At 41.8% G+C, this 24,141-nt stretch overlaps 2 protein-coding genes across 7 annotated transcripts in view; one reads left to right on the forward strand and one right to left on the reverse strand.

Annotated features, from left to right (window-relative positions):
* Window positions 1-417: 417 nt before the first annotated feature.
* Window positions 418-20,216, forward strand: HBP1 (HMG-box transcription factor 1). 2 transcript variants are annotated; one of them, XM_053406164.1, is made up of 11 exons: window positions 418-526; window positions 6,550-6,742; window positions 7,860-8,094; window positions 9,064-9,196; window positions 9,974-10,085; window positions 10,172-10,284; window positions 10,823-10,979; window positions 12,933-13,077; window positions 14,960-15,286; window positions 17,244-17,385; window positions 19,132-20,216. In XM_053406164.1, exons 1-11 carry the CDS (start codon window positions 512-514, stop codon window positions 19,141-19,143), a joined length of 1,584 nt encoding a protein of 527 aa, XP_053262139.1. In that variant the 5' UTR covers window positions 418-511; the 3' UTR covers window positions 19,144-20,216. The 2 variants fall into 2 exon arrangements, with proteins under 2 accessions (XP_053262139.1, XP_053262140.1); XM_053406165.1 differs by having other exon boundaries at window positions 439-526; window positions 6,554-6,742.
* The window catches only part of COG5 (component of oligomeric golgi complex 5), a 178,509-nt gene continuing 165,223 nt past the window's right edge, over window positions 10,856-24,141 (reverse strand). For 2 of the 5 annotated variants that reach the window (XM_053406137.1, XM_053406132.1), the window contains one exon: window positions 20,603-20,910. In XM_053406137.1, the coding sequence (XP_053262112.1) occupies window positions 20,796-20,910 (115 nt within the window). In that variant the 3' untranslated portion in view covers window positions 20,603-20,795. Of the gene's footprint in view, window positions 10,963-15,279; window positions 15,525-20,302; window positions 20,578-20,602; window positions 20,911-24,141 lie in introns of those variants that run through there. The other 3 variants (XM_053406133.1, XM_053406135.1, XM_053406136.1) reach the window with 3 other exon arrangements.

Here is a 24,141-nt window from a genome sequence, read left to right on the forward strand (position 1 = left end):
TTTCCATCCGCGTCCCTTCTCCACGGAGAACAGGAGCGCTCCTCCTTGCTACTGTGTTTGACTTGAAGGGTCCCTACAGGGCCACAATATGCTGGTTGAACAAATACACGTGTCCCTAAGAGTCTTGTTTACCAACGACCGAGAGCCTTCTGGGAAATGGTGTTCATCAGCCCTGCGCTTAGCTAGCTTATAAGGAGAAGAGAAACAACAAATCCCACTGTCCTCTGCGGCTCGGGAGGCTGGCCAACACTTATTTACGACTCTGCGTTCGGGATGACTGGCAGGGCCTCCCGTCCAACCGAAGGCGCGGAAGGACATCAAAACAAGTCTGTTTTCCACGGAGGAAACCTGACAGGCATTCGCAAGATCCAATGAGCAGAAAGAGGCATTTGATGGGCGTCCGCCGGAGCCATTGGGAGCCCAAAGTCCATAGAAAGGCGGGCGGGGCTTTCCCGAGAGAGAGAGAGAAAGAGAGAGGGCGGGGAAAGAGAAAGCTGAAGGGAGTCCTGTAATGGCGACGGGTTTGGTAAGTAGCGAGAAGTTTTGGAGCGAGCGTGAGGGGCGGTCAGGAAGGGAAGCGGACGGACAGTCAGGGAACGAGTTGTTCTGAAGGCTTTTCTTTCTCGCCTGAGGGCCGTCGAGGTGTGGCGGGCAGAGGGGAAGCTTTTTGTTGGCGGTCACTTTGTGAGGTACCGAAAAACGGCTGAGGAGAAAAGGAGGGGAGGAAGAAGACGGGCGCGACGCCCCATGGGGGGCAGACTCCCGCCAATACGGCAACGGGCAAGCTGCCACAGGCGAGGGGGGCGTTAGACCTGAGGAGATCCCCCCCCACTTCTGTTTCTCTTTTTTTTGTCCCCTCCGCCTCGCCCTGCGGGAAGAGACCCGCTTGTTGATTTGGCCAGCTGAGGGGAACGGGCCCTTATCTCGACGCCCGAGAGCGTTTCTCCCCTCAGCTGTGGGGCGCGGGCCCCTTTCCCCGCCCCCACCCGAAGCCTCGTCCTGTTGTTACGCACTTCTGAATGAATGGGGCCTTTGGGCGCATGCGCCGTGTCCTGCGAGAAAAAAGTTTATAAACAAGGAGCGGGGTGGGGGGGGGGGAAGAGAAGCGCTCCTCTTCCAGGCAATGGTCCACGTGACCAGAGAGGGGCGGAGGGAGAGGCGCTCGGGCCGCTGGCGAGGCTCCGCCCTGTTTTCGGCGCTCTGTTAAAGGGACCAATCGGCGGCCCGCGGCTCGTGCTCTCGCGCGTGACTCGCAACCGCCTCCCTCCCCTCTCGCGAGGCGCGTGACAGATACTTGGCGAACGGGCGGCGCGCGAGAGTCCTCCCCACCCCCCGCCTCCTGTTCTTGTTTTGCGCAGATCCCGAGACGCTGCGCGGGTGGGGGGGGGAGGGGCGGAGCTGACAGTGACAGAAGCGCAGCAGGAGGAGTTGGCTGGATCAGGGCTGGCCGCCCTCTTCCACTTTCTCGGCTTGTATAACAGCGGGAAGTAGCGTCGATTAAGCAACCGCACAGCTGTATCCAGCGTCTCTCTCTCTCCTCCCTTGTGCAAACTGTGCATGTTTCGTAGAGGCGTAGAACAGACTGCAAATGCAAGAATCGCGACTAAACCCTCTCCGTGACAGAGGGCCAGCCATCCTTTACTTCAGAACCTGTTTTTTTTTAATTAAAAAAAACATTGTGTGTTTGTGTCGTGAAGCATCCTGAGATCTGTAGATGAAGAGTGGTATTCAAATTTAATAATAATAATAATAATAACACTATTCAAGGAAGGAGAGTCCAAAACCTCACGAGGGAGACGGTTCCACTGTCAGAAAGTTCCTCCTGATGTTTAGTCAGGATTTCCTTTCCTGTAACTTGGAGCCATTGTTTTGGGTTCTACCCTTTGGAGCAAGAGAAATTAAGGTTGCTCCATCTTCCATGTGACAGCCCCTTAGGTGTTTGAAGATTGCTGTCATGTCTCCTCTCCCAAGTCCTTATCACCAGACTAGACATACCCAACCCCCTCAACTGTTCCTCATAAGGCTTGGTTTCTAGACCCTTGATAATCTTCCTCACCCTCCTTTAACTTTGAGCTGCGTGAAGATGGCAAGCCAAATAGCAGCCAGAGGGGGTGCACTAGGGCAAGCATGGCTGTAGGGAGGACCAGAGGGTCACTGGTGGCTACTGTTGTCTCTAGCTGTGAAGATACCATTGTTTCTGCACTGCCCCCCTTTCTTCCCCCCTTTGACCTTTTTTGGGGGCAGGGAGGGAACACTGAATCCACCCAGAAGAATCTTTCTTTCTGTGACTTGCCTTGTGCAGCTTTGATGGTTGCTGGTGAATAAAGTGAGACAGGAGAAAGCTTGGTGGTGGTGGTTTTTCCTTCTTCTTTAAAATAAAGATGTGTGCATGTTACAGGAAGCGCTGTCCTGTGGCTAGCTCACTGAGACATGTAAAGGTATCTTTGACAGCGGGATACTTGATTTCCTTGCCTGTTATGATTTTAAGCATGCATCATTCACACGAGTGTCCAATAGGAACATGTGAAGCAATCTTAAGAGTGCATCTGTTGTTTGTTTATAATGTTGAATGAATTGAACACTGCCAAAACCTACCTGAAATGCAATGCAAAAGTTTTAAAAATACAGTGGATATCTTAAGGTGAATAGAAATGTAAAATACAAGTTTATGATAAGAACTGCAATGGCAAGTAATATTGCATCAGATGGTAATCTCATCTGCTAGCTAACTGCACAACAGAGGTTGTGAACTCATCTGCAGGTTAAAGGTTTTAAAATATTAAAAGTTTCTATTTGTTGGCAGAATGCCTTCAGGGAAGTAGCCATGCAGATCTTCTTTGGGAAGGCTTTCTTATAGTGTGTGGTCAGCAACATCTTTCTACACTGTAATCTTGCCCAATTTCATATTGTGTACTGGCATGTGAATATCATTTTCTTCAAATTAAAGAAACAATATTCAATCGTTAATTCTTTTTAAAAAGATTCTTAGGACAATGATGGAAAAGCCATCTGGGTGTTTATATAATGACTTACAAATTATTAAGGATGAAAACAGCATGGGGGGGGTCCTATTTGTATGCCTTATTTGCATTTTTTGTCTCAAAATTGATTCCTATGTGTGAAAGCTGGCATTGTTTTTCTCTAGTGGATGAGTTCAGTTTCCTCTGTAGATCTGCGCACACCTGTATATTGCTTTTTGAGCAGTCTACTCTGATTACTGACTAGTGGAGAGCTTGGCTCTATATCCAGCCAGTATGTGGCTCTTGAGCCCCTTCCACGGACCATTTTGATAGATGGGTGGGGTTGCCCACTTATCAGTCAGCTGACATTAAGTGACCCTTCAATCCTCATTTTAGGCAGCAAATGACTGCACTATGGAATTCTGTAAGAATGAGTGGAATAGCTCTATTTTTACTTAAAAAAATCTTTTCCTTGTGGATAATTTCTGTGGGCAAATTTTGAATCACGAAGCAGAGGGGGACAAGATGCAGTTCCTGCAGGGACTCAATTTGGCTCTTTGGCTTACTACAGGAGTTGGCTTTCTTTCTCTGAACGGCAAAACAATATGCTAGTGAGACCTGAAACAAAATGTTGCAGTATGGAGTGCTCCTGCTCAGATTCTAGCCAGCCATGTCCTCTTCTAGGACACACCATTCCATTTCCCTTCTCCCTCAGTTTTTGATTCCTCCTCCCTGAAAAAACACTTGGGATTAGTATGCTCACTCGTCCTCATTGGTCTGTGTTTAAGCCCCCCCCCAGGGTTTTTTCCTATCTATCTTTTTAACTAGTCCTGGAATTCCCCTGCACATGTTCCCTATTTCTTAGAAGCCTCATTTTGGCTAGACTGTGATTAGCATTCACCAGCTGACTTTGTTGTTAGGAGTGATGTTGGGATATGAGTTTAAGTTGTGTGTTTATTCAGTAGCTTGAAGTTTGCAAATTTTGTCTTCCAGATGTTTTTTGTATAAATTATGGCTGAATCTTGCTGTTTACAGACTGATTCTATATTTCAAGATGCATAAAGGAAAGTGTTTATACATGATATTTGATTGTTGCTGTTCTGCCTTGGTTTTAATTTGTAAATTATCCATTGTTATCTTACATATGCAAAGACCTTATGGCTGGCTTTTGTTATTACTCAGAGTAACAAGTTGTTGCTTTAGAAGGGTGTGTGATTTTAGGGAGTGAAACTTGATTTTTGCAAATTTCTTCAGTGAGCAGCCTTAAAAATAATTTTTTGGGGTGTGAGGAATTCAAATCTGCCATTATGTTTGTTATTGGACAATATTTAGCTTGGTAAAGCTACATTTGATTAAAAAACACATAAATTGGAAAACCAAATAATTTTAATTTTACCTTCTGAGAATGTTAAGTACTGCTATAAAATTTTAGTTTTATCTGCATAAAACATCCTACTAAGTATACATTACCTTGAAATCATAAAACAACATTAGAAAGTAATGACATCAGTTAATAAGAAATTCAAACAACAGGTTTCATCAAGTCTTGCTTTTATTCATTCTTGGATATCAGCCATTGACTTGCTTCTTGGCCTCTAATATAGCCCTCACTTTTCTCATGTGTATATACCCTGCCTGCTGCCTCTGTGACTTGTTTCTCACACCTCTCTATAAGACTGAGAATGACAGGGCCACTGTGGAACTTGCATTGGCTTGCCAGTAAACTTTTTTACTTCTGCTGTAGTAAGTTTACATGCCAAAGGAGGTTCATACACCTCGCCAGACCAGTCTTGTCAACTCCCAACAGGGATGAAGCACTGGGGTTTATGGAAGGTGTCTTCCTCGGACATACAGGAAGATCTCCCAGTGTGTAATAACCTCTGCCCCTCAAGTCAACATCGGAGCACAAAAGTGTCTGGATTATCATTTTGCTGAATAGATACTATCCTGCATGCTGGATGGTTGGCCAAGCAGCATCCACTACAGCCTTCTTTTGCAGCCTAACTCACCACAGCTGAAACTCTGGTCTTTTTCAGTGATCAAGCTAGCATCCATAAAGGCAGCCGTGGTTATGGCAGCTGTGGCCACAGGCCAACACCATAGCTGATGCTTTGTGTAGCAACATTATGTATTTCTAATGTGTTGCAATCTTTTTTTATTAGAAGTGGAAGGTGTACTTGGTTTTCCGAATGTCAAATAATAACTTCCATCATTTCCATCTTTGGCATCAATGAGGATGACAAAAGAACTGTTTGCTCAGTCCCGCTTTTCAAGCATTTTAGGGTAAATGTCAGTTGCAAGACTGGCTGTTTGGTAGTTTCTGACATCCTCACCACTTTGTCCTCTTTGCAGTAGCCCATCACAAAGTTGGGAGTTCAGAGTTCCAATTAGGTTGCTCATATGTCTGTATGTATGTCCCCAGCCTTGTTCTCTGTTTAGAAGCCATTGTAGGTCAATTCCCTATGGTTAGGATGGTTGTAGTAGTAGAATTATAGAGTTTGAAGGGACCCTGAGGATCATCTAGTCCAACCCCCTGCAATGCAGGAATATGCAGCTGTCCCTTATGGGGATCAAACCAGCAACCTTGGTGTTATCAGCACCGAGCCAGCACTGATGTTTTTACCACACTGATGAAGATTCTTCAACCTGTGAAAGAAGCAAAATATTCCTTTTTCTGCCTCAAATTCAGAGAAATTGAATTTAGTTAGAATAGTTACAGATAGGTAGCCGTGTTGGTCTGCCATAGTCAAAACAAAAAAATTTTTTCCTTCCAGTAGCACCTTAAAGACCAACTAAGTTACCGTATTTTTCGCTCTATAACACGCACCCGACCATAGCACGCACATAGTTTTTAGAGGAGGAAAATCCGCAGGCATGCCACCCGTAGGCATTCCCTCCATAACACGCACAGACATTTCCCCTTACTTTCTAGGAGGAAAAAAGTGAGTGTTATGGTGCAAAAAATACGGTAGTTCTTGGTGTGAGCTTTCATGTGCATGCACACTTCTTCAGATACACTTCAGATACACTGAATTTCTCACCCCTTGCTTTTTCCTGTAAGACCTATTGCAGTCGTTAAGAGTCGTCAACAGGCTCATCACAGCTATCTGCCAATCACCCATTCCCACCACCCTTCTGAGTAATACCCCTCCCCACCTTCTCACTATATAGAAGGATCTGGCAACTTCTGTTTCAGTGTATCTGAAGAAGTGTGCATGCACACGAAAGCTCATACCAAGAACTAACTTAGTTGGTCTTTAAGGTGCTACTGGAAGGAAAAAAATTTTTTGTTTTAGTTAGAATAGCTCTTACTATAAAATATGCCATTCCATCATTTTAACCAATAAATGCAACATATTGTTAGCAAGGTTGTATAAAGAATCATGCTGAGATGTTACATTTGATGAATTGTGTAGTCTATGTATAACAATAATGTCAGGCAAGAGTTAGCTATGAGTCTTGGAGACATTTTAATTGGCAAAATTTTTTTATAGAGAGTTGGGGGTGATAGATCTTGGTAACCCATCTTCATGCAGTTGTAACTGTAGCTAAGTGACTTAATGCATGTAATTTTCTCATTCTGCTTAAGTCAGATAATCTGAAGCATCCTACCATGGTTTGGGAAGTTAAGACTAACCAGATGCCTAATGCAGTGCAGAAACTCCTGTTAGTGGTGGACAAGAGAACTTCAAGGATGAATGAATCATTGGAATTACTGAAGTGTAATGAGAACCTCCCATCTTCTCCTGGATATGCATCTTGTGATGAGCACATGGAGCTTGGTAAATACTCTGGCTTTCTTAAAATAAACTTGAGTATGCATTTGTGTTACACAATGAGATTCATATAGCATTCATTGGGTACCATCCAATCATATGTAGAGTTGAGAGTGGGACTCATTTAGCCCAGATACTTTGGCCAAGATCTAGAGTGCATATTGGGTCTATGCAAGGGAATTAGGCAAACTTGCTGAATTCTTATTATTGCATTCCCTTGAATGACTTGATTCTATGCCAAAAAACAAATGCGTTTGGAAACTCCCTTCAGTTTGCCATGGAGGGAAGGAGCATTGTCAGTTTGAAATTGCAGAGAATGCTGTAATAATAGCAACATGAATGTGCTGGAAGTTGGCCACAATTGGTGGATGTCTTCTGCTTCTTTGCTGATGCCATATGATTTCCTCATTTTTGAGAAGACTGTTCCCAAAGGGCAACAATATACCTTTCACTAGATGAAAATACCAAGATAAGGTTGGTTGCAAAGAATCTGGGCATTGCCAATTCCAGATATTCTAAACAATATAGTATCTGTCCTATTTGAGGAACTTGCACATGAAGCTCCACCTCTGTCAATATCTGCTCCAGTCATGCAAATATGAGGTGGTGCACAAATGTTGGGTTGAGTTCTTCATTGCTTGATATTGTGTGTTCAGTGTAGTTTTTATGAAGGGATCCTCCAGAAACATACCAAGTTGCTTGCTCTGGAGACTCCTGTGTTTAAACATAAACTCAGATGGGACAGTTCAGAACATACATACATCACCCTCCATTTTCAATGCTGCCGGCATAATTTGATAATCCCTGGCCTATGGGATAAGGAGTGTCAAAATCCCAAACTGCGTCAGCAAAAGCCTTTCCAGAAACCGAGACAATTCTGGTGTAGTTAGAAGTGTGGGCTCCTTCCATCCAGCTCAGGACTTTTCATGTTCCCATTTTGGTGTGATGGTGCAGTGATGGGCCTTGAAGGTAGGAAATGGCCATGGACAATAGGTAATTTGTCGTCTTCGTCGGCCCCCAAAATCATAATAGTCAGGGAGATCAACCTTAATTGACCTGTAGACCTTAGGTTGTGCTGGTCTAATCTGTAGGAATCAATCAGACCATGTGCTCTTCTCTGCAGATGATCTTCCTGAACTGCAGGCTGTTCACACTGATTCTACCCCACCTGCACTTTTCCAGCTGAGTGCTGATGTCTCGCATCAGGAATATTCAAGGCCTTCATGGAACCAGCATACCTCAAGCAGCAGTTCAGAAAATGCTTATACTTGTGAGAATGGAGTGAACTGGTTGACAGAATTGGCAAACATAGCTACTAGTCCACAGAGTCCTCTAATGCAGTGCTCTTTTTATAACAGGTGTGGTGCAGATTCACATTTCTTATATTTCTATCCATTTTGTAGCTTGCAGCATTATTCATATTGTTTAAAGAGTTTTATTTTGCATTAAACTCTGGGATACTACCCTTTTACAACTGGAACCTCCTTGCATGGGTGGTTGTCTAAAGGCAGAGCAACTCTTCTAAACATGTAATAACATGAAACAAAAAATTTAATGGCAATTGCAGAGTCCCTGTTTTTAAAGTAGGCTGTTGACAATTATCACTTTTACTTGCTTTAGCAGTTTATTGTTTTAATTTATTTTTTGCTCCTTCTATTTGTGTGACACCCAGTCTACCTGCTTATGATATAAATAAACCAAAATGTTGCTCGCTGTCGCTTTGGGCCCCTCAGTCACTGTTCTGTAGCTGAAAGGGTGGTAGGAGGTTGGAGCTTCTAGGCTGCCCTGACATGTAGAACACTGTAGCAAAAGGGCTGATTCTCCCTTGTTTCCCCCAGCTATAGCCTGGAATAAGGAGGTCTTCAAGGAACTTACTAAGTTTATTCCCCAGCCCTCCTTTCTTTGTAGCAATGAGCATTGGTTGGACTACTTGCTGTGTTAACCTCTTTTCCAACTATGTGTTTTCGTAATACCGGGGCAGACGGCTGCGGTGTGATAATAGTAAAAAATAGTAAAAAAATTGAGCACAGTATTTGTTGATGAAACCAAGCACATCATAGAAATGTTAGCAGCATTACGTTCTATTGCCAAATATGCAAAGGGAGAAAAGACCTCGAAGTTACAGAGTATAATTTATTGGCCAAACACATTTAAAGATTTTTATTTTTTCAGGAACCACTGATTTTGGTCTGTTCAAAGAAGCAACTAAGACATTACTATCTCAGAATTGTCAATAAATTACTCTTGGTGTACCTGTGATGCTTTTCCTTCTTTCCTTCCTTGAGTAATATCTGCTTATATATATATATTTAACAATTATTTCCTAGATCATCTCCTGTTCATCTAATAGCTACAAGCAAAAGTTTACATTCCTATGCACGTCCTCCACCAGAATCTTCTCAGAGTGACTCTGGTTTTCCTAAGCATCACATTGATGAAACACCTGTCAGACATGAAAGGGTAAGCTTTGTTTATTGAACTAGCTAAAGACCAGATTTAAACTTTTTAGAAATTGAAATAGCTTTATTTGCCAGCTGTTCATTTAGATTTTTTACTTGTTTAGTGTTGGGAGCAATCTTTGTGGTAGCGTACATAGCTTGAAGAGCTCACAATCCAAGGGAGGTACAGAATGAACTACAAAAGACCAAGCTTTATGATGTTCACTATTTTATGCTTGGCAAGTAGATTAAAACACGAGAGAAGCTGTGAATCAAAACATCAAAACACATGGAACATTGTCTTATTCATTTCTACTACTGTCAATACAGAACATTGTATTCTGATTCTTAGGCCAATTTAAAACATACATTTTTAGCATCGCTTACTTTTGAGAACAGCTGTCTTTGCAGTTTTCTGTTTGCCTTAATCATGTTGCACATGTCATTTCTGTCTAGCATCAGGGGGACACACTAAGTTGGGGTGAGCTTTGTTTGTGAGAGGGAGAGAGACAGACAGACAGGCAGGCAGGCAGGCAGAAATGAGGAAAGTAGCATAGGAATGCTTAAATATGGAACTGGGTCTTTGGTTTGTGAAAGATTTGTTCCATAATGTAGTTGCTACAAAGAGTCATATAAAAGATGTAAAATTTAAGAATACTTGGGAAAAGACATGGCAGTGATTAAATGAAATATTAGAAACCCCATGCAGCTTGGTTTTGCAAGAAACTGAAAAATATTCATATTCTCCACCTAGAAATATTTATTTAAAAACCTTTATGTGGCTTTGTTTTCTCAACAGACAAATAGTGAATCAGAGTCTGGAATTTTCTGTATGTCATCCCTGTCAGACGATGACGATCTAGGATGGTGCCACTCCTGGCCTCCAACTGTTTGGCATTGTTTCCTTAAAGGTAAAATGCCATATATTACATGGCAGGATTTAATAACTGGGTTTGCCATTTTGATGACACTAATTTTCTTTTTAATAAAACTTTAGGAACACGTTTATGCTTTCATAAAGGACGCAACAAGGAATGGGAGGATGCTGAAGATTTTGCTAGGTCCACAGCCTGTAAAAATGAAATGGATGATTCAGTGAGTACTTACAAAGTAAGTTTTTCTTTTCATATTCTTTTGTGATGACCACAGCAATTTATCAGCTGTTTGCCTGAGTTAATTTCTAAATGTTGCATGCTTTAAAGAGAGACAGGCAGCAAAGGAAAGCATTTACATCTTAATAGGCTAGCCTGTGAGGAAGGGGTAGGAAGGTATGGCTGGCTACTTGGCTGCATATTCAGGAGCCATGGCAGCTTGCTCAAGACAAGCAGCTGATGCTAAATTATTTAGCTATGGTGCCAAAGGGAAAGTTTCCTCTTTCGAAGTGCTGCTGCAAACTAGGCTGATTACATACGAAGGAACTCCTGCCTGGCATGTCTTGCCCATTGTTGCTGATCATATATGTAGTAAACAAATCTAGTGACTAAAGTGAAATAAATGTTAGTGGCTGAGCCAGAAATATTGTGGGAAGGAGAAAGTGACTGTTTTTGCAAAATAAATTACACACTCTTAGTTCTTTTAGGATGAGAGTAGTTTCAATGTCCGTAGACTCACGTGTTCCTTGAATAACCAACGCTCGCCTGTTCTACAGGGATATGGTTCTGATGGTTTGAAGTTGATATCACATGAAGAAAGTGTTTCATTTGGCGAGTCAGTTCTAAAATTGACTTTTGATCCTGGCACAGTGACAGATGGCTTGCTTACTGTAGAGTGTAGACTAGATCATCCTTTCTATGTTAAAAACAAAGGTAAGAAATTATTATAACTATTGTAATGCATGTAGAACATCACTGTACAGTATATTCTGGTAATCCAGTCATCATCTTATTGTCATAGTCTTTCTACCTCTGCTTTAAAAAACCCTGTCTATTACCATGACAAAAACTTTCTTCTTCATCTCTGCAGTCTCTTCTGTGTCTGTGAAGAAAACTTCTAAAACTTCCATGTACATCCTCCTCAATTCTTTCGACCTCCCAGCATTAGTACATTTAGGGAACACCTCTAGTACTAGAGAATTTTTTTCTGAGGAAAATAAAACCTGGTTCCAGCAGGCTTTTGGGAACTGTCACATTTTAATGAAAGGGCCAGTGTCATACTGTTTTCATTATAATTATTTGTATGGTTTTACCAGATTTTAAAATTAAAGCTATGTAAATGTAAGTGTTTGATTGTTTTTTAATTACTTCTTTTTCTAAGTTTCTAGCTTTTATTTTATTTTTTATGTTAGCTGCCTTGAGTCCCTGTCAGGAAAAAAGGCAGGATATAAATAAATATAGACCAACAGGCTTATGTTAAATGCAAATACCTGCTGGAGAAGGAGGTCTGGAACTCTTCTGGCAGGTTCCAGCATGGTAGATACCTATGTGTAAATTAAAGCATTTGCTATCTCTTGCAATGAAACTCATGTAGCATCCCAATGGTGAATATTTTGATTGCCATGATGTTATGCTGTGACGTTCGTTTGGTTTGTGCCATCTGAACTCCTTTATGTGCAGGCACAGCAGGTCCTAGGGTACTGGAAAAGTTTGATGTCTTCCATGATACTGAAAATCAACTGTTACCCTTGTATATTATTTGAACAAATGAAAGCATTCAACTTCTGGGAAGGGCTTTATTTACCAAATAACCCCTGATCCTACTAAACTCAATTGTGCTCAAGTTCCCTGGAAAACAGTGCTGTTTGCATTTACTCCCAGACATTATTCAGTTGCCTCACTGATTTCAGTAGGAGTTAAACATGACTAACTTTAGATAACATGATACCCATGACTTTTTGGATATTGATATGGAGCAGAGGGAAAGCCGTAAGCTCTTAATTGTGCAATATTTTCCTTGCTGAAAGTGAAGTCCTGTTAGATTATCCACTCCTTTGGTGGTAGGATATGTTTAAAATAAGCAATTAAAAAAATGATGTGAACAACAATTTTTTTCCTGTTCTGAAATACTGAGATTCTAAAACCTCTTTCTTCCCTTTCTCTACATATGTGGTGACTCCATGACACTTTGGGCAGGTTACTTATGTGTTTTATTTCTAATCGTAAAACACCTAGGGGAACACTAAGGGTGCAATCCTGGAAACACTAAGGGTGCAATGCCCAGGGATCATAGGATATATTGGGTCTCTCTCTCTGACATTAGAGATTCGATGCCACACTAGAGAAAGAAATTTTGTGTCAGATTTCGCCCCCACCCTGGCGCAGAAACCTCTTGATGCCCTAACCCAGCCCAGAATTGGGCATGTTGAAACTGGTTCAAAGGTGTGTCAGGGAGGGTTGGGGAACAGCTTGGATCAAAAGCTGTCCTGATCCCACAACATGCTCCCAAACTCTGGAGAGATAAGAGACCAGGTCAGTAATTGAACTAAATCTCTCTCAGTAATTGTTATCCCAGTGTTCACAATGGGAGGGAAACAGTGGAAGGGAAGAGAGACTGCAAAACAGATGAATGTGTGCAAGAGCATTCCTCCAACTCACTTCTCCACTCTTAGTTAGAGCAGATCTTTGTCTGATTGCTTAAATCGCCTTCATATTCTTGACATTTGGATTCTAAATACATTTGCTAAGGAGGAAGCCACATTTAACACAGCGGGGCTTATTTCTGAGCAGATGTCTATAGAATTGTGTTTCATGCTATTGGGACTCTAAATAAAGAGAATCTGAGTTGCTGGACTATTTATCTAATTCAAAGTTTTTTCCATTCAGGCTGGTCATCTTTTTATCCGAGCCTGACTGTGGTTCAGCATGGAATTCCATGTTGTGAAATGCACATTGGAGATACCTGTCTACCTCCAGGACACCCTGATGCCATTAATTTCGATGATTCGGGTGTGTTTGATACATTCAAAAGGTAACTCTTAAGAATGGACAGTATTTTATTTTATTTCAATTGTTTTTTGCTACCTTGAGCACTGATTGGTGAAAGAAAGACACATAAATATAGTGTAAGTATCAAGTTAACCATTTCTCCATGCTTTTCTTAAGTGTTACTAACAATTTGTTGGTTCCTTCTATTCCAGTTTAAATTTTAAACACACACAAAAAGCAGTCAGTTATGTTTCTCAGACTTTATGAATTTATTTTTCTTACAGTACCTTGAACAAGTAGCAGATGATGGAAATCTTAAATAAAACTGATTGTGCAGGGTTTTGGTTTTTTTAAAAAAAACCTTTTAGAATGCAGTTTAAATGCAATATTGGATGTTATTTTTGGAAATGTTGGACACATGAACTATATTTTAGCATTTTGTTTTCTTTATTCATGGTTGACTGTATATCAGCTTTACCTGTAGTATCAATAAAAAATCTATAGAATTATCCGTTTTCTTCCACTAGGGGGTAGAAAACGACCAGTTTCAAGTCTTCAGTTAGAATGTGTGGCATGAATAAGAGATGAATTTACCTCTAATTGATATACTAAATGAGATGGAGAACAAGATTCAGCAAATGGGAGCATTGTTAGGTGTTATTTGAGAGTTGTGATGTTAAATACTTGAGAATAATTTTTTGGAGAATATTCTCGATTAAGGTGAATATTAGAGAATTTTCATTTAAAATAGGAGAATATTCATTGAAATGATATACAGTGGTACCTCGGGTTAAGTACTTAATTCGTTCTGGAGGTCTGTTCTTAACCTGAAGCACCACTTTAGCTAATGGGGCCTCCTGCTGCCACCGTGCCGCCGGAGCACGATTTCTGTTCTCATCCGGAAGCAAAGTTCTTAACCCGAGGTACTATTTCTGGGTTAGTGGAGTCTGTAACCTGAAGTGTATGTAACCCAAGGTACCACTGTAATTTTAATGCATTGAAAATGATATAATTTTAATGTATTGAAAATGTTATGATTCGTTAATATGCATGTTTATTCATGGGTAAACTTGTTCAGATGGCAACCAAAAACTGTACAGATACTTTTATTCATTTTTTTTGCACCAAACATGAAATTGAAAATTCAGCGTTAATGACTCATGTTAATTACTAAGCCTGCCACTAACTGTATATTTACCATCAACTTTGAATTCTAATTATGTTGTGTATGTATGAAATGTAGCTTTTAAAGTAAAGGGACTATAAAAAAACTCAGGTCCGCTACATGAGTATGTTATTTAATAAGTATATCTACATGGTACAGTATTTTCAGTGCAACACTAATACATCAATATAAAGTTTAAAATAAATGCTATTATTTCCAGAAAATAAAACACAATCAGTAATGACAAGTGACATAACATCAGAAATGCAAATTGCTATCTGCTTAGACAAGTAAGGCAACATACAACATATTTAAATTATAACTGATAAATTGTCACAAGAAATAAATTTATTTAAAAAATAGGCTTTAAGTAACAAGTGTCAAATGTTTATAAATTTAGATTGACTCCTCAAACATCTTAAGAGGATAAGTCACCATCTTCATCTCCACTGGTAACAGAGCTTTCAGTTCCACACTGATCATCTGATCATAGAACGAAATTGAGGGCTGTGTAAAATTCACCGAGTTTGTTAGAAGCTGTGTTTTCTTCTTTTGGGAGTTTTAAGTTATTTACTAGATTTTTAAAATGTGGGTTGTAAAACTGGTTCTTCCATTAGAATTTACAGTTTGTGGAGAATATTCTCATTCTCGAGATTATTCTCCGGAGAATATTCTCACCTCACACCACTATTTGAGAGTAAATCTAGACTTGAAAAATAAAACCCGCAACTTATTTTTTAAACGGATTTCTCCCTTTCAGTTATGATTTTACACCGATGGATTCCTCTGCGGTTTATGTGCTAAGCAGTATGGCTCGCCAGCGCCGTGCTTCTTTATCTGGTGGAGGATCAGGAAGCCAAGACTTTGAAAGATCAGAATGCAGTACAAACTGTGGACCTGCTCAGTCATCACAGATTTCACCCAATTCTTTGTACAGTAAAGCCAGCAAAAGCCACAGCTCAGGGACTGCAAGTACTGTGAATGCCACTTCTCCCAACAAATGCAAAAGACCAATGAATGCCTTCATGCTTTTTGCCAAAAAGTACAGAGTAGAATATACTCAGATGTATCCAGGGAAAGATAACAGGTATGTATGCTTCTGATTTACATTTTAAGTGCAGGGAGTTCAGATGTGGGTTGCTGGCCTGATAAACGAAATATTATTTTCATTGGGGTCCTTCTAAATTGCCTTTGAAAATGATTCCAAAATGGAAACTTGCATATTGATGTGGTTTGATGCAATGTTCTTTGTACAACCAAGGGTCAAGCAGTGGGTTTGTAGACGAGCTTAAAACACAGTTTCCCGGTTTGCATCTCATTGGAAACTGTGGTTTAACAAACAAAGAAGTTTCCTCTAAAAAAAGCAGAGAGTAATGGCATGCTGCCATTGACATAATTCACTATTACAGTACTACCAACATTTTTGATGGATGGAATGGGAAGCAGGCGGGAACAAAATTATGACATGTGGCATAATTGCCAAAAACTACATGGTTGCTTGGCTTATGGTCGGCGGTTCGAATCCCCGCAGCGGGGTGAGCTCCCGTCTTTCGGTCCCAGCTCCTGCCCACCTAGCAGTTCGAAAGCACCCCTAAGTGCAAGTCGATAAATAGGTACCGCTTTCTAGCGGGAAGGTATACGGCGTTTCCGTGTGCTGCGCTGGTGTTGGCTCACCAGAGCAGCTTCGTCACGCTGGCCACGTGACCCGGAAGTGTTTCCGGACAGCGCTGGCCCCCGGCCTCTTAAGCGAGATGGGCGCACAACCCTAGAGTCGGACACGACTGGCCTGTATGGACAGGGGTACCTTTAACTTAACTACATACTTCCATGATTATGGGGCGTGTATAAAGATGTGGTTGCTAAACCTCTTCTTCCCTTTCTTTTCTTCAATGAATGGAGGGCTAACCTCTGGTCATCCAGCTGTTGTTGGGACTCTAACTCCCATCAGCCAGTCAGCATGGCCAACAGTTGGGGATGGTGGGAGTTGTGGTCCAGCTGTACTGGGGCCGTAGGTTAGCCATCCCCGTTTAAATTGAGGAACACATGCTTTCAGTTAGGAAAGTGGTGCTTAAACAAAGGGGACAGATCTCAAGACGCTTCATTGTAAGCTTGTCTCAAAGTATGCATTATATAAATCAGGCATAGGCAAACTCGGCCCTCCAGATGTTTTGGGACTACAACTCCCATCATCCCTAGCTAACAGGACCAGTGGTCAGGGATGATGGGCGTTGTAGTCCCAAAACATCTGGAGGGCCGAGTTTGCAATACTAGGTGGTGTTATTGTCATGCATAGCAGAAATGTTATGTATTCTAGGCTGCAATCCTACAGACACTTATCTGGGAGTATGCACCGCTGAATAGCAGCAAAGGAAAAGTATAGCAAGACACACAAAAAACTGGTGGTTGTATTAATGTTGAATTTATTTATCAGTGGTTTCTTATATACTGTTATTAAAGTAGCCACAAGCAGTATGTTTTGGACACATCTTTATATGCCTAAACATACTCTTCCAAACTCTGCAACTTTGGGCTGGCCCAATGTGAACTTGCAGACACATACTGACTTCATCCATTTTTTTTAAGATTAGTTGTCAGGATAAGTGGGATAAATATAAAACACTTTATTGTGTGAATTATGGTAATAGATGTCTAATTGAAATGTATTTGTATTCAGCAATATGGAGATGCAAGCATAATGGGTATTAATTACATATGTAGAAGTCTTGAATATTAAGGCCCTGTAATGAGCTGAATGCTTTGCTCTACCATCATCCATGCTTACAGAAAAATAGTTTTCCAAATTTGACAAATTACAAATATCTTCAAAATCATGTAGGACTTCCTGCGTTTCAGTTAATTCAGTGTCACAGGATAATAAACAATTGCACTTAGCTTGAACAAGGACATTATCTGTGAACACTTGAGTGTTTTCTTGTATATAATTTTTATCCTGTGCTATCCTCAGAAAGGAAATGGATACTAGAAAATGTTACGTGTGCTGCTGGATTGTTGCATTGACTATTTCCTAAATATTTCTCCTGCAGAGCCATAAGTGTGATACTTGGTGACAGGTGGAAAAAAATGAAAAATGAAGAAAGGCGGATGTACACATTAGAAGCCAAGGCCTTGGCTGAAGAACAAAAACGTTTAAATCCCGACTGCTGGAAACGGAAACGAACAAATTCAGTATGTTTTTCCTCTACTTTGACATTTTAGTGCACATCTTGGTGCTTGGGAATTCACGTAGAATACTTCAGAACTGCAGGCACCCATCCCTACATTCTCCTTGAAATTTGAAATGTAACCCCATGTTTACCAGCAGGCTTTTCCTTTCATAGGGAATTCATTTGTCCATGTTCAAAGTTACCCTTTTCATGATAACTGTATGATAATGCACAAAAGGGGGGGGTAAAAAGGTCTCTCTTTTTTTGCATTTCCCCGTGTAGATGTTAACATCTAAAGGTAGGGGCAAGAATCTCATAGAGTTGCTTATAGCAAATGTCTAAGAAAACTAATCTGTGTATCATCACCATTCAAAAAGTCCTGCTTTCCCTGGCCATATACCATATACAGTGGTGCCTCGCAAGACGAAATTAATCCGTTTGCGAGTTTTTCGTCTTGCGAAGCACAGTTTCCCATAGGAATGCATTGAAAATCAATTAATGCGTTCCTATGGAGACCGCCTTCAGACCAGGTCCGGGGACAGTCTGTCCCCGGACCTCTTCTGAAGGCTGGCGGGGGGAGAAGGACTTTTCTCCCCACCGCCAGCCTTCAGAACAGCCTTCTGAAGGCTGGCGGGGGGAAGAAAAGCCCTTCTCCCGCCGCCAGCCTTCAGAAGAGTTCCCCAGGGCTGCCTAGGCTGAGGATAGCAGCCTGCTGCCCCGCACGAGGGGCGCTCTTAAGCAGAGCGCCCCTCGCGCGGGGCAGACATTCGCAGCTTGGGGAGCCCTGCAGGACTTCCCCGCAGGGCTCTCCAAGCTGTGGATAGCAGCCTGCTGCCCCGCACGAGGGGCGCTCTTAAGCAGAGCGCCCCTTGCGCGGGGCAGACATCCGCAGCTTGGGGAGCCCTGCAGGACTTCCCCGCAGGGCTCTCCAAGCTGCGGATAGCAGCCTGCTGCCCCGCGCGAGGGGCGCTCTTAAGCAGAGCGCCCCTTGCACGGGGCAGACATTCACAGCTTGTCCCCGGAGATTTCCCTATGGGCTTTCGTCTTGCGAAGCAAGCCCATAGTGAAATTCGTCTTGCGAAGCCGCTAAAAATCGGAAAACCCTTTCGTCTTGCGGGTTTTTCGTTTAGCGAGGCATTCGTCTTGCGGGGCACCACTGTATTGCTCTGTTGAAAGAGCAGTATTTTGGCACTGACCAAGTACTCAGCTTTTTGACAGTGCATCCGTCATCCCCACCCCCCATCAATTTATTAAATTGATGCCAGCACTGCCTCCTTAAGCCATAGAAGCCAGACCTAACAAAGAGAAAATTATTCCTAAACAATAGGTGAAGCCGCAAACAAAAGGTGAAGCCATAAACTAGCTGAAGTCTACACAGGACCATAGAAAGGCTCTGCCTTTTACATTCTGGGCAGGTTTTGAAACCACCTTGCAAAGGGGCAAAGGAATAAAGGAGCGCTCATTTTGAGATAGGTGCTTTAAGGAAAACCAGTTGTAGCAAGCATTTATTATGGGCTGGATCCTTAGGTTCCCTTTTAGACCAAATATTTCTGTTGTAGGAAAGGAACCTGGATCCAATGCAATGCTTTTGGGTTAAATATATTGGCACAAGATCACCTGAAAGTTCTTCCAACAGGGTTGCCATTTGGGGGTTTTTTTGTGTGTGGTTGTGCTGAAGCAGGTAATACACATGGTAATATACTTCCATGTGCAAATTGAGTGTCACGCTTTGTGTATCCATCTTAATTTCTGGTTCTCATTTTTACAGGGTTCACAATAACATTAGATCGGATTTCTTCTACAAAAACATAGTGGAAGAAGACTTGATGATCAAGAATTCATGATTTGTTGTGAAGGTGCGACCATAAAATACTGGCAGCATTGAGTTGTTAGGAATGAGAATTTGCTTATTACAGTAGAGCATTAAGAAAGCTAAAAACTATCAGCATTTTAAAACCAAATTGCCTTATTTTTCTTCCAAACTACATATATGTCTATCAGGTGTAATAGGCTTGAAAATGGATATCCTGTGGTGCTAAAGAATAGTAGGAAGAGGAGCTTTGTGTAAATGTTTATTTTTAAGAAAAAATGCAAAAAAGGGGAATTTTAAATATGTAACCTGTTTATACATTGATTCTTATTGCTGATTAATATGTATTGCACAAACTATGTAATTAACTACAAATCTGGGAGCTGGGATTTTCTGACATAATATAGGAACTTCTCGTTTGCCCAGTGCCAAGAAGTTACCAGAACGTGTGGCAAAGTGGATAGGAAATGTATATACTATATGTATACTATATGTAGCAAAATTGTTATCTTTTTGGGAAGATAACACATTTATAAATTATTTGAGGTGTGATCTCTTCCCAGCAAGAATAAAAAGGATTGCAGAATTGCCGGGGCTGTTGAGTAAGGCCCAGGGTTAAATCCATTACTTGCATTATCCCAAAAGAATGGTGCTTTTGTGGTGTCACCATTTTATTCTTAAAGGTTTTTGTTTTTTTGCCGGGGTGGGGGGGTGGGGACGGGTGTTCCTATGCTGCATATTTTAAAGATTTTATTTTGCCATAAGACATCTTTTATGGTGGGGACAAACTTTGCACTTACTGTAGGTGCAACATTTGCACTTTACTGTTTCCCCTCCATCTATCTAAAAGTAGAGGAAATATGTTAGATTTATGGCTACTTTTGCTGTGAACATTACAACATAGCTTTTAATGTTACTAAATAAAGAGTGTGTTTCTGTTTAAGAATCACAACAATAAATTTCAGCACCTGACATGTCTATGATGTTGCTCCTATGATTTTGCACAGTATATTCATGTATTTCAAATAAATTTGTAAAATATATTGTCTAGTATTATGTACATCAAATGAGTTGTGACTAAATGCCATTACCCATCTATATGATTGCTACATAGGAGGTGCACTTAAAGCAAGAATGCATAGGATTTTTAATTAAGTAGATTTCCACTCAGAATATAGCATGAGTTTAAGATAAAAACATTGTTACTTCAATGTACCTGGAATAAAGAATTATGTAATATGAAAAATGCGACTTTAAACCTCAAGGATTGTTGCCAAGAAGTAAATGTGTATTGTATACACAAAAGGTTTTTCTTGTGGTCAGCTTAGAAGCTCTTTACATGAAAATCTTGTTTCAGTGTCTCCAGGGAAAAGAGCCTTTTTGTGATACAAAATGCTTTGGTTTCTAAATTAAAAAGTGACATTAGAACAGCATTTAAAAGTTTTTTTATTATATATGGAAAGCTGAAGACTGCAGAGTGCATTTGATTTTCAGACATTTAAGTATTGACGTCTTAAAGTTCTTGGTAGGTTTTGCAAAAGTCAGATGCTGTTTATATTAATTCTAAGTACCAGTACAAATTAAATATGTCAGAGGAGTTTCCATACCTTCCAAAGAACATTTTACTGAAGAGTAGACAGTGCCTTCTGTAGCAGTTGTACCATTATGGGATAGACTGGAGCAAATTCCTTTCCTTCTCTACTTCTTACTGACTGAACATAAGCTTCCAGTGCACCTCTGTTAAAAGGAAAAAAAACATACTCATTAGAATCAGAAGTGTTATGTGAGCTTCTAACAACAAACTATATGGATCACACTTTCAATTTTGCATATGTTATAAGTCCTTTCCAGCCCATTTCCACATTAAGCTGTGATTTCTGAAAGAAACGAATCTCTATGAAAATTTGTATTTAAAAAACATACTTGATTACAAAACACATTTAAATACAGTATTTTTTTCCCAATACATGGATTTATAAACTTATTTTATCATGCAAAACTATATAGAAAAATTCAGAAAGATGCAAAACCTAAAAGATAATTATATTATTATGGCAGAAAGTTTGAACTGGATCAGCTCCCTTAAAAATGCAGCTTGAACACAATTTGGTCTGTAACCACCAGGATGCTACTAATGAGGGGACTGAACCCATGACCACCATAGGTTTTGCAACTGAAAAGGATTACAGCTATGTTACAAGAGCTACGGGCTTGTGAGGAAGGGCTGCATAAGGGTTGTCTGAAGTGGGTAATGCTGTGCCTTCCCTACACTGACAGCATACTGTACTGTTTCAGATATTACGCAGCACAAATAGAGGCACTTGTGCTCCCAGTACAAAATTGTCCATAGATGACTCTGTAACATTCTGATCTTTGCTGCTTTAGTGAAGAAGTACAGTGGTGCCTCGCAAGACGAAATTAATTTGTTCTGCGAGTTTCTTTGTCTTGCGGATTTTTTTGTCTTGCGAAGCACGGCTATTAACGGTACTTAGCGGCTTAGCGGGAGCTTAGCTGCTTGAGGGGAGGCATTTGTCGATTTTTGCTTCACCCCTTGTGTCCATCGATTATGCCAGTCTTTGAAAAATTAATGACTGGACACCTAGAGTGCTTATCTCACCCTGTAAGCCACTGGCAGAGAACAGCCCTCTGGCAATTACCTCAGAAATTAGGGGTTCACCGCCCCTCAGACCTTATGACAGGCCGGACTGCGCGCACGCAGCGGAGGGGGGCTTCTCTCCCCCAGCCCCTCCCCTCGCTTTCCTACCTCCTCCGCCACTCTGCGGTTGGGAGCCGGCGGTGGTGGCAACACCTTTCCGGGCCAGCTTTCCTGGGCACCAGGCGGGGGGCCAGTAGGCGCGTCAAGCTCTAGCCGAAGCCCCGAGAAGCGCCCGTCACGATGCCCACAGCGAGGCCATGGACGGAGAGGCTGGCAGGCGGGTGGCAAGTCTGAGTCGCACCTCAGCGTGCAGGTGGCAAGGTTTCGGATTGGCTGGCACCAATCAAAGCCCAGCTCCCTCTGCGGGGCAGGGAGAAGCCAGGAGCAGGGAGGAGGCACCACCATGATGTGTGTGTGGGGGGGGGGAGGAATGGTGCCTGAAAAAAATTGCAAAAAAAATGGCGCAGCCCGAACAACCACGCTGACCCAAGCAGCGATTCCAAGACCGTCCATGTGCCGGATCCAGAGGGCAATTGGGCCTGATCCAGCCCACGGGCCTTAATTAGCTGACCCATTAAGTAGACCAACTAATACCTCCAAAATGGTATCTCAGGTACGGCCAATCTAGGTTTCCTTAGGTTGGAATTTAATGTCTCCCTTAGCTAGTCTGCATTGCTGTGTAATGCAGTGAAGGGTGCCAGACTGACATAACATCTCTTTAGGACTAGCTCCTGCTCACATTTCCAATAGCATGTTTTTACCATGTAGGCAGCTACGAGAAGGAATGGTGAAAAGGCTTATTCTGACACATGAACAAGGTGAGGCCTGAATCTATAGTTACTTCTTCTGCAACCACAATCACTATAACCACAAAGCTGGCATGCCAAAACTCCCTCACCCTGAACATCATCACCAGAGAGTTTCCTTCCCAACATCCCCTCCAACAAAGGGGTGGCAGAGCTCACTGGAGTGAGATGCCACCTGTATGTAAAGTTTAGCATAGCCTCAAGGGGCAGCTTGTTCCACACGGCTTTCCTTCCATGCTCCCTTTCTTTGACCAACAGCAACTAAATGGAGAACCACACACATTCAAAAATGGTCAGCATTCCACTACTTGTTTCTCTCTGTTTCTACCAAGTAACTGTTTAGCTCATCTGAAGAGTTTGCTAGCTGGTGGTCCTGTTTAGTAGGACACAGCTAACTAGATGGCACAATCGCCACAAGGAAACGAAAAATGCATATCCTACTTGGGCATGCAGGAATAACAGCACAGCTTCTTGGGCACTTGGGAACGTAACAAAACGTGTCAGACAAACACTGTTGTGTGATATCCATTGGCTGCCTGAAAATCTAAAATCAAGCTAGCTGTGAGGAGGGAGAAGGTAACAATGAGCAATCCTTCAGAGGTGTGAAGTAATCCCTTGAATAAGAATATTAATATTTCCTACGTATACAGTGGAGTGGTACCTTTAGTTACGAACTTACCATATTTTGCGCTCCATAAGACACACTTTTTTCCTCCTAAAAAGTAAGGGGAAATGTCTGTGCTTCTTATGGAGCGAATGCAGCGGACGGCAGAGGGATCCCTCAGCTGCCGCTGCAGTCACAAGCTGAGGGATGCCTCTGCAGCCAGAGCCATGGCTCCTGTCCATCTCTCCTCCTGCCTCGCTGTAAAGCCAGCAGAGCACCTGTCCCAGTGTCTCCTCCTCCTCTTTTACAGCGAGGTGGAAGGAGGGAAGGACGAGAGGAGGGATGGGCAAGCAAAGTGAGCTCTGCAAAGTGGGACAGAAGCCATGTAAGCGGCTCTCACTTTGCTTGCTTTAAAGCAAGAAAAGCGAGAGTCGCTTACACGCTCTGCGCAGAATATATTTTTTCTTGTTTTCCTCCTCTAAAAACTAGGTGCGTCTTATGGTCAGTTAAGTCTTATGGAGCGAAAATTTTGGTAATTCGTTCCAAAGGTCCGTTCTTGACCTGAAACTGTTCTTAACTAGAGGCGTGCTTTCTCTAATGGGGCCTCTTGCTGCCAGCACACGATTTCCGTTCACATCCTGGGGCAAAGTTCTCAACATGAGGTAACTCTTCCAGGTTAGCGGAGTTTGTAACCTGAGGTACCGCTGTACTCCTTTTTCCTAAGTGTTTGCATCCTGTGAAATAAGCATTCAAGTATGATTCAGGAGGAGTTATCACTGCCCTTATTCTTAATTTTAGCTGCTACCTTAGTAAAACAAGCTGCAGCAAAAACTACTGCTTGGAACTATATGGTTTCTTTCATTTGTTTAGTACTGCCTATATGGTTTCTTTCATTTGTTTAA

Source organism: Podarcis raffonei, chromosome 10, assembly GCF_027172205.1.
Source record: "Podarcis raffonei isolate rPodRaf1 chromosome 10, rPodRaf1.pri, whole genome shotgun sequence".
In the NCBI taxonomy this organism is placed as follows: Eukaryota; Metazoa; Chordata; class Lepidosauria; order Squamata; family Lacertidae; genus Podarcis; species Podarcis raffonei.